General features: G+C 36.5%; 1 protein-coding gene across 2 annotated transcripts in view; it reads right to left on the bottom strand.

Annotated features, from left to right (window-relative positions):
* LOC143148148 (uncharacterized) overlaps nt 1-11,420 on the bottom strand; it is a 62,759-nt gene extending 51,339 nt beyond the window's left edge. The window contains exons 1-4 of one of the 2 annotated variants that reach the window (XM_076314112.1): nt 10,564-11,420; nt 3,232-3,444; nt 2,376-2,414; nt 984-1,230 (exon numbers count right to left, since the gene is read on the bottom strand). In XM_076314112.1, coding sequence (XP_076170227.1) covers nt 984-1,230; nt 2,376-2,414; nt 3,232-3,444; nt 10,564-10,751 — 687 coding nt within the window. In that variant the 5' untranslated portion in view covers nt 10,752-11,420. The remainder of the gene's footprint in view (nt 1-983; nt 1,231-2,375; nt 2,415-3,231; nt 3,445-10,563) is intronic. The other variant, XM_076314121.1, reaches the window with a different exon arrangement.
* Nucleotides 11,421-14,545: the final 3,125 nt, after the last annotated feature.

The raw sequence follows: 14,545 nt of genomic DNA, 5'->3' as shown, positions 1-14,545 counted from the left end.
TACCATTGTAAACTGAGGAGTAGTTTGCTCAGGCTTTTCTGGTCTACCAGATGAAAATTTGCGATCTTAAAGGGGATGATCCCATTTCAAACGAAATGCGTGTTTATAACGAAAAGAATATCGAACAATAGTCATCGAATAAGGTAAACGTACCAATAGTAACCCTGTAGGAGTATTTTTAAGGTTATGTCAAAATCGTCGATGTTTTCCTTGCCAGTATTATATATATTTTCGACTTTATATCGCAGTGGTTGACGTCAAACCGAGTTTAACGATATATGATACAATGACCTTATGACCTTGAAATGACCTTGAACTTAGAAATCTGGGCTCGATCGATGGAAACGCGAGAAATTTGTTTTCTCGAGGCATTAGGACATTGTTCGTGACAACAACGTGTACACAGTTAACAAAAGTTGTTTTTTTTTCAATCCACACGAACGTACATTGTTACCAACAAACTACGATCGTTGATCGCTTAAACCTTCCCAACGTTCGATTTATTTCGAACGAAACAATTGACACGTTTCGAAGTTGCGACGTAAACTTTCGAACTCGATGTCACTTCAAGGTCAAAGGTTACTTCGAGATAACAGTACATCGTACATCGTCGAACTGATCTTGACATCAGTTCCTAGACTACGAAGTTAAAAATATATTGTACCCTTTGAAGAAAAAAAAAAAAGAAAGAAAAAAACAAAACATCGCTGACCTTTGAACAACCTCGAAGATAACGTCAAAGAGCAGATCCTGTTACTTCTACGTTCTTAAGTTTCTCGTGACCTAAAATGTATCTGCGTTTCGCAGATTACACTTGAGAATCTATCGTGTAATTTGGTATTGAATTTCTCGAGTATCATTGATACCGTAACGTATCAATCTCATCGTTAGCGTTTACTAATGATGAGGGCTGGGCATGTTCGACGATAAATTAAGAAATTAACAAAGTTGTTGTACAGCAGTGTACGTAAATAATGACTCACCCTGTGTCGTGGTACTGCCGGCATGCTGCTGGTCCTTCCACGATATTGTCTCGGTCCAGGACCACGGGATCCAGATGTCGTACCAGCTGGACCAGCTGGACTGGTCGGACTCGGACCACCAGAGCTTGTACCTGGGCTCAAATGAGAGGTGGATGAGGCTGCACCAGGACTTATGGCTGGTGTTCTGGTTGGACTTCTCGGCGAGGGTGACAAGTGACCCCATGGGCCAGCTTCAGCTTGGAGAAACCTGTTGTTCGCAAAGGGTGTTAGTTCAGAGTACCGGGAGTAAATAATGTTCGAAAATGGCCATTTTGTGGTACTCGTTGCAAGAGAAAAGTTTCTCAAATCGTGCGCGTCTGTACACTCTAAGGCATACCATTGATTAAATGGATCGTACTCGCTACAAATAAATTATTGTTTTCTAATTCCTTGTACAGACGCGCGGTGTGTACGCTTTTTTCTTTTTTTTTGTTCCAACGAGTACGTGAATGTCCATTTACGTACATTGTGTTCTCGAAGAACCGTCGTTAAGGCAATTTTTTAATTGGCTGAGGCGTGGGTCTAAAGAGCAGAACGACGAGGTTATGTAATATGTACGACACGGTGTTTTTTTAAATATAGAAAATGTTTTAATTACCGTGAAATAATTATGCACGTTGTAGGAACACGTATGAACGATTTTTCGAAGTGGTGATTTTGTTTATTTTTTTTGGAGAAACTGGTAAGGGAGGAAAAAATAAGGAAGTTGGAAAAATGTTCGATGGTTGCGCGAGCTAGTGAGTCGTAATTAAATGGCACTAGTGCTAGAGAAAGGATTCGATCATTACCGGCTGTTAGCGTCAACACGAATCGCATAAAAGATAAAACTAGATTATTACTGATTTCTAACTCACGTTAACTATGCGTTTTTATTTTTTTTTTTTTACGCACATTACCTCAATTTTTACTATAAGTACCTACTTCTTGCGTCAACTAAAAACGAAGACTTCTGTATTTACATACAAAGATAATATCAGACTTTGTATTATATCGTTTTAATGTTCTCTAAAGCGTCAAAATCTACGATCACTAGATAAATGCGTAAAACGAAAAACAGTATCGAAAAGAAAAAAGAGAGCACGTTGCATGCAAACTTTTTATAAGACAATTGAGTGTTGTGTTCCGCGTCAGAAATGCCATAATTTTTATTTATAGAAATACCTTTCATATAGGCGAAGGGATATTTGCATAAGACTGAAGGAGTAATTTGAAAAGTTTCAAACTAATTTAACTTTTTTCTCATAAAAGTGATTGAGGAAGTAATTACGTAAATGACTGCGGAAGTATTGTCATGTAAAAAGTTCGGATTAAAAAAAGATTCCTCAGAGCAATAATTAGACGCAAAAACTTAACTGTGTGATACTTTGACGTAAATAGAATCCCATTATCTTCCTTCAGCAAAGAAAAAAAGTTCTTTAAAATTATATCTTGGAACATGAGTAAGTATATCTATATGTCTATAATAATATCTTCTAGCAGAATCGTAATAGTGAACAACATTTGATATTTAATGGTATTTTAATGTAAGATTCAACCATGCTAGCTTTTACGTATAGTTGGTAAATAATAGAAATGAATCTTGGAGTTGTAGGATAAATTTCTACGTATTAAAAGTGGATTATATTATATATAATATATATATACGTATCTGTACAGTTTATAAAACATGTACTAACACAGTCGCACGAGTCTACGTGTATTTGTATAACACGGTATGAAAAGGCAAAATATAAAATATACTAAAATATTAGTACAACAATTTTGTAAAATTTCACATTTCTCTGATATTCCGTATTTATCCGTATTGATTGGCAAACCGGTGATACTCTTATTTATTGAAAATATTTCCAACATCCATCGACAAATAATTTAATACCGGTAGAAAAATATAAAAATTCTTCTAATATTTTTCACAGTGCTCCAGAATTGTAATCTTCGCGTAAACTTCCGTGACTGGTATGTTTGTTTCGCGAAATAAAATAAAATAAAACAATCGTTAATCACTCGCAAAAGTCACCCTCGAAGTATTCTCACTCCCCTGCACACTTACATAGAAAAAAAAAAAGAAACCAACGAGGGGACGCTTTGGTGGACTTGTCGGTAATTAAAAACATTGACGATCGTAATTAGTTTCCATTTGGTTTCCTCTGATCGTTATGTACCACGAGACATGCGCGTTAGTACACAATCGACGAATTGCTCGAACTACCTGTGTAAATCTGGAGTCGGTCTGGCCACAGCTATGCTGCTACTACGTCGTCTGGAAGGGGTCGGTGATTTGGAACCGTCGACTGTCGTGTGACCTTGAGACCCCGTCAACGAAGTACGATGGAGACGGACCTCGACCTCGCTGCTCCTCCGCTGAAAGGCCCTTTTGCTCCATCGCCTGCCCTTCGAGTCGGAGTTCGGGGTGTCCTGCTGTCTGAAAAGCAGACGATGACTTGGCACAAAAAGTATAAGTAATTGGTCCCTTATTTTCGCCACACGAACGGACCATTTTAACAAGATGGGTCGAGAGCTTCGGGAGGATGCCTTTTTTTTCCTTTCGGGGGGATCACTCGAGTGCTTATTCATAAGAATTTGCATCGAGATAACGTTCGCTTTTTTTTTTATCCGCCTCGTGTTGGATAGTCCGTGGATATAAATGTATTTCTGACGTCCTCGGCTGGCCCCCGCCTCCGGGGTTTCCCGGCACGGGGACTCGAACCGAAGCTAATTTTACTGTCATCACTTTGTTTCCTTATCGAAAGCTACGGAGAAGCGTCACCAGTATTTCGAACACGAGACAAATACGATGAATTGTACTTAGGACAGGAATTCATTTTTCGTGTGTGATCGTACTTAAATAGCATCCAAAAGTATTTGAATTGTATTCGTTGAATTATTCAATCATGTAAGTATTCTAGTATTCAAATTGTATTCGTTGAATTGTTCAATTGTCAAAGTGTTCGAGTATTCGAATTGTATTCGTTGAATTATTCAGTCATGTAAGTGTTCGAGTATTTGAATTGTATTCATTGAATTATTCAGTCATGTAAATGTTCGAGTATTTGAATTGTATTCGTTGAATTATTCAATCGTGTAAGTATTCGAGTATTTGAATTGTATTCGTTAAATTATTCAATCATGTAAGTGTTCGAGTATTCGAATTGTATTCGTTGAATTATTCAGTCATATAAGTGTTCGAGTATTCGAATTGTATTCGTTGAATTATTCAATCGTCAAAGTGTTCGAGTATTCGAAACGTATTCGTTGAATTATCAAATGGTCGAAGTATTCGAGCGTTTGAACAGTATTTGAAAGTAATCGAAGCTTCGTTTCAAATTCACCAGTATTATCATTTTATACCGATACGTGTACGCAAAGTACCCACTGTTGCGAAATTTTTAAATTACGACAGACATTGAAAAATATTTCATACGGAACTTTGGTAAAAAATGAGTAATCAACGTAAAATTCGAGCACGGATCGGAATCCTTGGCCGGGTTAAATTCACTTAAATTAGGTCCTCGTTGAGTAGTGCTCGATAAGGCCAGTCTGTTTCCCTCGCATCCTCGAGACTTATCTGTCGCGTATCGGGCCAGCACGAAGTCGCTGCAGCAGCGTAAACCCGAATCTAAGAGTTTTCCGCTCGAGATGGCTTCGTTCCGCATGAAAGGCCATCTCGCGCGTATTACACGTGTTCTACACTTGTACGAATTCGGGTACAGGCCCGGATACGGGAAATGTGATTCCACGATAAAGTCGTAATGTTCTTCTCAACGTAGTCCATTCGTGAACTACTGCAAGCGCTCCATTTGCAATTCGCCATACCGCGCGGTCGTTCCGCGGATGCGAAATGGCTGTTTCCAGAGGAGCGCTATTCAAGACCGGGTATAGGATGTATGTGAATGGCGGTTCAAAGCTTTGCAGGCTTGTAGTGGCTCTCTAAACCGGGTAAAATATGCTCGCTCGACGTATGTCTGCGGATCATTCCTTCCCGAGGAAACAGCGATTTTCTATTTCGATAATGCGAGTTATTCGTACGGTTTCACTATTAGAAACCGAGCTGGTTACTTTCGAGGGAAACGTTATCCCTACACGATGTTATCCAATCGAAGTGCAAGTATTACGTTGTCCAATTACGCGAGATCATTTCGAATATGATAAGAGTAATTTTGTCAAATTCAACGGTGATTTTATATTTTAATAATGTCGATTATCTGTACGGTTGCACGGCTGGAAATTGATTTGGGCACTTGCGAACTGCTGTTTCAAACAACACGTTATCAATTTTGCAACTTATTAGATTCATTACAGTCGAACGGGAAGAGATTAAAATTAATTTTCTTTAACGAGAATCGTGTAATTCCCAACATCGTTACACCAGTTATGACGAGTTTCAATCGAACGATTCTATATTTTAAGGGTAGCGCGGAGATTGTTGAATATTCAATGCGATTTAAAGGTTCAGAATGTAGACAGAGTAAACTAACTTTTTGATCCCATTTACGTTCCCGAAAATTACACGAAATGGTCAAATTTTACGTGTCGTTTCTATAATAAAGAAAAGAAATGTAATTCTCTTCACTAATTAAAATTAAATCACGATAATGAATTAGACTTCCGGCTGTGCAATTATTTAAACGTCGGCAGCAAGTTAAGTGGTAACGGATCTACAAAGATTTAAATTGACGATGATTCGAATCTAATATTTATGCTCGATTTTTGTTAGAAGTATACCAGGATAAGAATTGCAGGTTCATCAATGATGATTATCGAGATTGTAGAGTTCAGTTGTTTGCTTGACACGTAAATATAAATAACATTGTTTGGTTTATTTCTGTAACATACAATAAAAGATCTCGATTTATTCTGCGTTGTATTAAGGTCGCTATATGCAGGTCTATTTCGTTTTGTTATCGAGATGAACATTGTTTATGTTGGTTTCAAGAGCAGGATAAATGGTTTCCAATAATGAAGGCGAATCTTGCGCATGCTATACACTTTTAGTCTTCGTTTGGTACCAAATAAACTTACAACCTATATGACACTTTTGTTTAAAATGGCTTGCTGAACATGTGACTGAAGTTCGTCGAATAATTCCCCGTACAACCGTATATTCTAACAACTATCAAAGAAATTAAATAATTTTGAATCCATTTCGATCTTTGTCTGTGGGTCGATGTTTGAACCGAAGCTTATTTCGATTTGTTTAAATTTTGATACATTGTATCGTGAGTATATTTATACGAACCTTGCCACGGATTAAATAAAATAGAAAAATATTTACACGTCGAGTCTAGTGTATTAATTATAAGCGTATCTATGCAACGATGTTCGATTTGCAATAGAGGATTAAAAAGTGACCGAGACAATCGTAAATCGATCGATACAGCTCTACCCACTTCGGAGACAGCATCGATTCTTGAAGAGAATCTCAATCGAGCGCCGAACCGATTATAATTAACGGGCTCCGCGGAATAATGACAACGTAATTACTGAAACGAGAGCTTCCGTCGACGGATTTGTTCGAACGAACTGAAATAAAATCTGGATAATAGGTCACTGGTATTGGTTCTCTTTTTGAAGAAGACTCATTAAAACTGACGCGAGACCGTTTCCTGAATCTTTCTAGAGACGGAACGCCGACGCAAGTGGTGCGTATAATTTTTACACGAAAGGAGATTAAACTTTCCCGGTCCGATATGCTTCGTTTCTCTGCGACGAACCTATAATATATTTTTATCGATAATACACGAAACGACCGAAATGACATTTCCTTGCCCTTTCACTCTGAAATCCTTTATTTTAATAATAAAGAATTCTTCTAGCAGCAACGAGCCTTTGACTACTCTTGATTTGTCAGAAGTGTTATCCTAAATAATACTATTCAATTATTCGAATAATGATATTCGAATACTCAAATATTCGAATAATAATATTCGACTACTCAAATATTCGACTAATGATATTCGACTACTCAAATATTCCCAAAACGATATTCGATTATTCAACCGAGTGATAGTTAAATAGTCGAATATTCGTATACTCAAATATTCGAATACTAACTTATTCGAATAAGAATATTCGAACACTAACTTATTCAAATAAGAATATTCGTATACTCAAATATTCGAACACTAACTTATTCGAATAAGAATATTCGTAGTTTCAAATATTCGAATAATAATATTCGGCTACTCAAATATTCGACTAATGATATTCGACTACTCAAATATTCCCAAAACGATATTCGATTATTTAACTGAGTGATAGTTAAATAGTCGAATATTTGAATAAGAATATTCGTATACTCAAATATTCGAATACTAACTTATTCGAGTAAGAATATTCGAACACTAACTTGTTCGAATAAGAATATTCGTATTTTCAAATATTCGAATACTAACTTATTCGAGTAAGAATATTCGAACACTAACTTGTTCGAATAAGAATATTCGTATTTTCAAATATTCGAATACTAACTTATTCGAATAAGAATATTCGTATACTCAAATATTCGAACACTAACTTATTCGAATAAGAATATTCGTATTTTCAAATATTCGAATACTAACTTATTCGAATAAGAATATTCGTATACTCAAATATTCGAACACTAACTTATTCGAATAAGAATATTCGTATACTAACTTATTCGAATAAGAATATTCGTATACTCAAATATTCGAACGCTAACTTATTCGAATATTTTTAGTATCAAGTTATTCGAATTAATCTTAGTATCAGTTTGAAAAATGCGAAGCTGGATGCTTCCATGAATTTTCAAAAGGAGAACAGCACCCTTTCCTGAACCATCGTCTCGAGCACGTTCAGCCACGAGGATCGTGGAAATTCGATTTGAATTTCATTCGCCCCTATATCCATGGTTTTGGCAAGGTTCGATACGTATGAATCATTGATGCTTGCAGCTTTGGACATAACAGACCGTTATCAGATTGATCTAATCGGATCAATCTCTCCTACGTAGTCGCACTTATCATTTAACGATCACGGTGCGTTTGCCCGGTACCGGTATCGAATCCTTTGAACTTCCTTCCTGAATGGAGAACTCCATGTCAACTCTGATCTTCCTTTTCTTGTACGTACCAATAACAAGCAATAACATCCAATCTAATTTCGGACACTGTTGACACGTCTGTGTAAATGTACAGAACGGTGAGTGTGTTTAGTTTGAATTAAAAATTCCTACGAGAGTATCTTCTATCTTAATTATCGACAGTGTAAACATATTTTGGTTAATTAAGAATTTCTCGGTACAAGGATCTAATTCACGAAAGAACTCGTATTCTTGGATAAACGATATCTCATCTCGTTTTCATTCCTCTCTTTATAGTATTCGAGCCAAGTTTGAAAACGCTTTTCGTGTACGTTTTAGTGGGAATTACAAAGCCGGTTAATTATAGTTGAAATTTAATGAAAGACATTTACCTATGCACGGTTATTAATCCTATAATTAACAGTGCTATGAAACACACTGTTTATTTAATTACCGTGTCTAAGTATATTTTACGCTATTCGTACCAATTTCATAGAGAATTAAATTTATCTTTGGTTATTAATAGTTAGAAAATTTGATAGACGTACGTTTACTACGAATTAAACGTGTCTTATCTTCGAAACGTCAAATTGACATCTGAGAATTGAGGGATAACCAACGTATTGCGTAATAAATAATTTGAAGGAACAAATCAAAGCTACAAATGACGGTGTAATTTCACCTTCCTGGGATATTAACTTATTTTCAAGTTAAAAGGGAACACGTTATTTAGAAATTAATTAAGATCTTTCATTTGAGCGTTAATTTACATCTGAGCGTTAACCCTTTGCTGTTAGTGATATACGCAATCGTTTCTTTAATAAGATAGGCAAAGTTTACATACACTTGGTATTTAATTTTTATCGTTCAAGATTTAAATTCAGCCATACTTTACAGTTGGAATTTTATTCGGAGTTTTCACGTTTTATTGTTAATATTGTGCAAGCTTTTGGGTAAAAGTTAATATCTCGAAATCTAATCTGAATCGAGGGTTAGAATAAAACAAATAAAAATGCTCAGAAGATTGATGGAATAATTCAAACTGATCACAGGATACTTTGTAAGAGCGTTCGCTGAAATAACTAAACTAAAGTTTTCGCACATCTGTTCACTCTCTTAGCGACTACAAGACAACAGAACTGACCCAAGAGAGGGGTCTATATCCACAGCTTTCGGTACTCCCACGTACGCGAGAAACGTTGCATCGGGTCGTTTTTCTTTTCGTTTTTCACTCCAATATTACTACTAGTTCGAAATTGTTTTCTTTTGCTTACATTTTACATGTAAATTTACAACCCTCGTTTGTTTTATTCTCGGCTTAGTATTTTGTTTATTTTCTAAAAATGACTTAAAATACACGGGTAGAAACGTTATGACAAAAAGCTTGTATTTGCGTACATTTGTATACGTGCAAATTATTGATCACCTTCTAACAATTATCCATTCGGTTCACCGCAACGGTTTACCGATATATGTGACTCGATAATTGACCGATGATAAGGTGCAGTATTTAAATACATTACCAGTGTCTGCATTACTCAAGTAGTGCAAATATACGAACACTTTCTCATTTCAATAATAATATCCATGTAATAATATTCAAACACTCAAAGTTAGTTCGTTTGTGAATATTTAAATACTCAGATATTCGACCAGTGATATTCAAACACTCAAATATTCGATCAGTGATATTCAAACACTCAAATATTCGACCAATGATGTTCAAATACTCAAATATTCGATTAATGTCATTCAAATACTCAAATATTCTAGAAACAGTGTTCAAGTACTCAAATATTCTAGAAACAGTGTTTAAGTACTCAAGTATTCTAGAAACAGTGTTCAAGTACTCAAATATTCTAGAGAAAGTATTCAAGTGCTCAAATATTCTAGAAACAGTGTTCAAGTACTCAAGTATTCTAGAAACAGTGTTCAAGTATTCAAACGTTCTAGAAACAGTGTTCAAATACTCAAATATTCTAGAAACAGTGTTCAACTACTCAAGTATTCTAAAAACACAACTAAAGTACTCAAATATTCTAGAAATAGTGTTCAAGTACTCAAATATTCTAGAAACAGTATCCAAGTACTCAAATATTCTAGAAACAGTATTCAAATACTCAAATATTCTAGAAACAGTGTTCAAATACTCAAGTATTCTAGAAACACAATTCAAGTACTTAAATATTCTAGAAACAGTGTTCAACTACTCAAATATTCTAGAAACAGTATCCAAGTACTCAAGTATTCTAGAAACAGTATCCAAGTACTCAAATATTCCAGGAACAGTACTCAACTACTCAAATATTCGAGAAACAGTATTCAACTACTCGAACACTCGAATAACGACATAGAAACACTCGAAAATTCGCCAACGATACACGAATATTCAAACATTCGTGGTTCATTCGTATCGTTTAAATACCTACGAAACGATTCGAACAGGTTCCAGAACCACGAACGCCCCGGGACCCTCCCGGAATTAAAACATCGAATTACCTGGGTATTAGCTTATCCTCGAGCATGCTGGGCAGATCGTCGGAATCCTCGTTGAGCGCGGCGAAGAAGTCTTGAAACTTGTCGGGGAAACCGCTTGGCGGGCAGCTGTTCATGGAAACCCGATCGTGGAGCTCCGTGGAATTTTTCTCAACGGCTTCATGGTATCCCGAGAGGGCCGACGTTTCCATGCAGCACACGGGCGAATTCACGCGAACGAGATCTCCCTCTCTCTCTCTCTCTCTTGCTCTCTTTAACCGCGCGAGGACTTTCCTCGCGTCAACTTTTCCGTTTCTCGACGCGGGCTCCGATGCCCCATTCGAGCGACCTGGTGTCCGCTGACTCACCGCAGGAACTCAAGTGTCTCACGCGGTACCCTCGAAAACTCCAAGACGAAAATAACCGTACCGACCCCACAGAATTTTCGCGAATTCGGTTCGACCGTCTAACACATCGGTTGCTGACGAACACTCTCTCCCGCGAGATTCGACGGTACTCCACCAGTGTCCATTAATCAATTCCCACGTTACGTTACTCGACGACCACTCGATAATTCGTCGTTAATTGTTTCGCGGTCTCGCGTTCCACGCATCGAAAAAATCCACCACGGATCCAACGTACGATCGTGTCGTTGGTCTAGTTCGCACGTGGATCGGTGACCACCACTGCTACGTGCCAGGTTTTATTTCTCTGTCGTTTCTCGGTGACTCGCGCACCGATTCACGTAACGTCCGGTGACCGCGGGAAAAAAAATCGTAGAGAGCGTCGTCGGTTTGCGCCGCGATGAACGATCGGGACGCTTTACGCAGGGTCGAACGGAGCGACGATCACCTTTTTTCCCCGACGAGACCCTGGTGAAAACTGACGCTCGCATGGTTGTTGCACGTCGTTCTGGCTCCGTTAAGTACGCGTGGCTTGCGCAAGCGTGTGACTCACCCCGAAAGCTCCCCCGAATCACCGGATACGCGATAATACCGTGAAAGTGACCACCCGCTCCGGTTTGTACGCTTTTTCCTTGCTTTCTGACAGTATCGTCACGTGTTTCACGAAAATTTAAACGTATCACCCGCCGATTTCGAACGACGAACACTTTTGGTACACGTAACAAAGTTTTGGTTTTGGTGACCAGCTGGAAATGTCGTTTAGGGTTTCAACGTTCTTTTTCGAATAGGTGTTTGTAATTTTATCAAATGTTCAATTTTTAAAACTATGTATATTTAACCGGAAATACGGTAAATCTTATCGAAACCTCGTACGATTGAAATTAGTTACACATGCTCGTTTTATTAATAGTATTCGTTATTTTCAAGAGAAGCGCGAAGCAAGGAAAACGATAACAGAATTATTTTTTATGTAAAATAATATGTAAATTTTATGGAATTGATCTACAGTCGTTATACGTCACTTCTTATGAATGGAGATCCGATTTATTTGAATATTATCGTGTTTATTCGATACGGGTTAATTCGATTCGAACAGAGTAGAAATTGTTCCAGCGGTGCACGAGAGTCGAAACATTTGATTTGTGCGAAAGTTATGTGGAGCCATTCCGCTTGGGTTGGTGTAAAAGGTGTCTAACGACTGAATAAAGTTGACGTAAAAAACGAGGAAGCTTTATAATCTGCATTAGCGTCGCTATCGTGTTATACGTAACTTGGATGTTGTTTCATTGATATGGAAGACAATAACAAGAGGAAATATAATGTACGTTACGCGGAGCAACAAACCCAGAATGGAAGGAAAATATTTTACGCAAGGAAGAATATTTTTAAAAGAACGAAGTAAGTTTTATGGTAGAGTTCATAAATTTTGAAATTGCGATAACAAAAGCACGTATCTTTAACTTTGTCGAACAACAGTGACAGAACAGAACGAGTAAATTCTCTTCTTAAAATTTTTATAGCATAACTATGAAACTAAAATTATCATATCCCAAGTATTTTTTTTTTTGGAAGGTTCGATATTATTTCCTATTGTAACAAGTATTGGTATTTACTTATTTTTCAATTTTGCGTTATCATTCTTATTAAATTGATATTTTCAAAAGTATTAACCGCGTTTCCTCGTTAATTGATCGACTTGTTCCCTCGATAACAGAATCCGAGTCATCCTCGCCATTGTTTTTGTTTACCAAGCGCGGGAAACTCATGCAAGCGCGAAATCGACTATACTCTAAAATTATACACTCTTTATTTCGAAAAGTCATCTTCAGAAGTTCATTTTAAAAGTGACATCGATTAAAATGTACAAACCAATTTTCCTGGATCAATATATTCCCTCAACGAGATAACAATATGTACGTTGTTCGACAATAACGTTTTCTTTGATTCGATCCTAGATTTTCGCGAAATAGCGAAAATGATGGCACTATCGCTATATTCTACAGTTATTTCTCAGTAATACTAATTTTAAGATTTAACGGCTCTCTGAATCATTCCGGAATAACAAGTTGGCAAGAACGAGAAAGGACCGTAGACCTTTTCCTGGTATCGCTGTATTGCAATAAAAATATTTCCGTCTGTTCGTATTAAGATATCTTAAATTCCGTTCATCTTTAAATACAAAGGTACACCGTAAACGCGACAATTTTCAGCCACAGACGAATTATCGCGTCACGGATTCCGACAGTGGTTATAAGTTACGAATCCGTGAAAATCGTCGGTTTACTTTTTTCCTTCTTTGCCAATCCAAAGATGATACGCAGAAAAGTATAAATGGAGGAATCTGGCGAGCCGGAAAAAAATAGTAGGGAAGTGACAATTTGTCGATGACCGTATCGTGTTACAACTGCGACATTCTAGAAACATGTGTGCTGGCCCAAATATAATTTTTTGTGTTTACGTGAATGGAAATTCTCAAACGCTGCTGAGATTAACCGTGAAGCAGTGAGAATTATACAATAACATATTAGATCGATTTTTTTTGAATTTTTCAAATAAAATCGATAATTTCGGTCGCAAAACTTCTCGTTGATCGTTAAACGCAACATTTATAAACGTTAAGTATCTTTTGTAGATTATTTTCAGATACTAAAATAAAAGATAAAAATTTGTATTGATATCTGATATAAAAGAAATTATAACTTTATGTTAATATCTGAAGATGGGCGAAAGTAGGTCGAAATAAGATCGAAATGTTAAGATAAACATTTTATTATTATATTCTTAATTGTTAGTTAGATAATTTCAGTCACAAAACCTATCGTTTACCATTAAACGCAACATTTATAAACGTTAAGTATCTTTTGTAGGTTATTTTCAGATACTAAAATAAAAGACAACAATTTTTATTGATATCTGATATTAAAGAAATTATAACTTTACGTTAATATCTGAAGATAGGCCAAAGTAGGTCGAAAATAAGATCGAAATGTTAAGATAAACATTTTATTATTATATTCTTAATTGTTAGTTTGAGGTACACCTCACAAAATTATCTTCTTATATTTTTACATAAATGTTCGCATTAAAATTAATACTCGAGATGAGATTTGACTCGCATAATTTATTTCTTTGTATATAAAGAATTATAAATAACAGTATAAATTGGAGCTTGTAAATTATGAGTTGCAGGAAATGGCATTGCTCTTTGACAGTGCAGTGATCTCTCATCAGTGTCTCATTCATGTTAAATGTATTTTCGATATTGCGAATATAATTTCATTAGTAGAGAGACGTTTGCGCTGATTTTCATTTAAGCGGAAGTTCGGAACAGTGAAATGAAATGTGTCCGACTGCTGTTACGCAACACTGACGTTCCGTTCTAAATACAGGGTGGACTAAAATTTGCAGTGTAAATGAGAATGGAGTGATTCTTCGTGTAAAAATAAGTCGAATACATGCAGTACAATTCTTTGCAGAAAGTTTTGCTCAGATTCACCGTTAATGCTTTCGATGGACAATTGGAACAAATAAGTAGAAACTGTTGTACTTGAACACACGTGTGCTCCGAAAATGTGAAAAATCGATTTTTCTAAAAATGTAAA

This window comes from Ptiloglossa arizonensis, chromosome 1, assembly GCF_051014685.1.
Source record: "Ptiloglossa arizonensis isolate GNS036 chromosome 1, iyPtiAriz1_principal, whole genome shotgun sequence".
Taxonomy (NCBI): Eukaryota; Metazoa; Arthropoda; class Insecta; order Hymenoptera; family Colletidae; genus Ptiloglossa; species Ptiloglossa arizonensis.
This window is presented reverse-complemented; position numbering and strand designations above follow the sequence as displayed.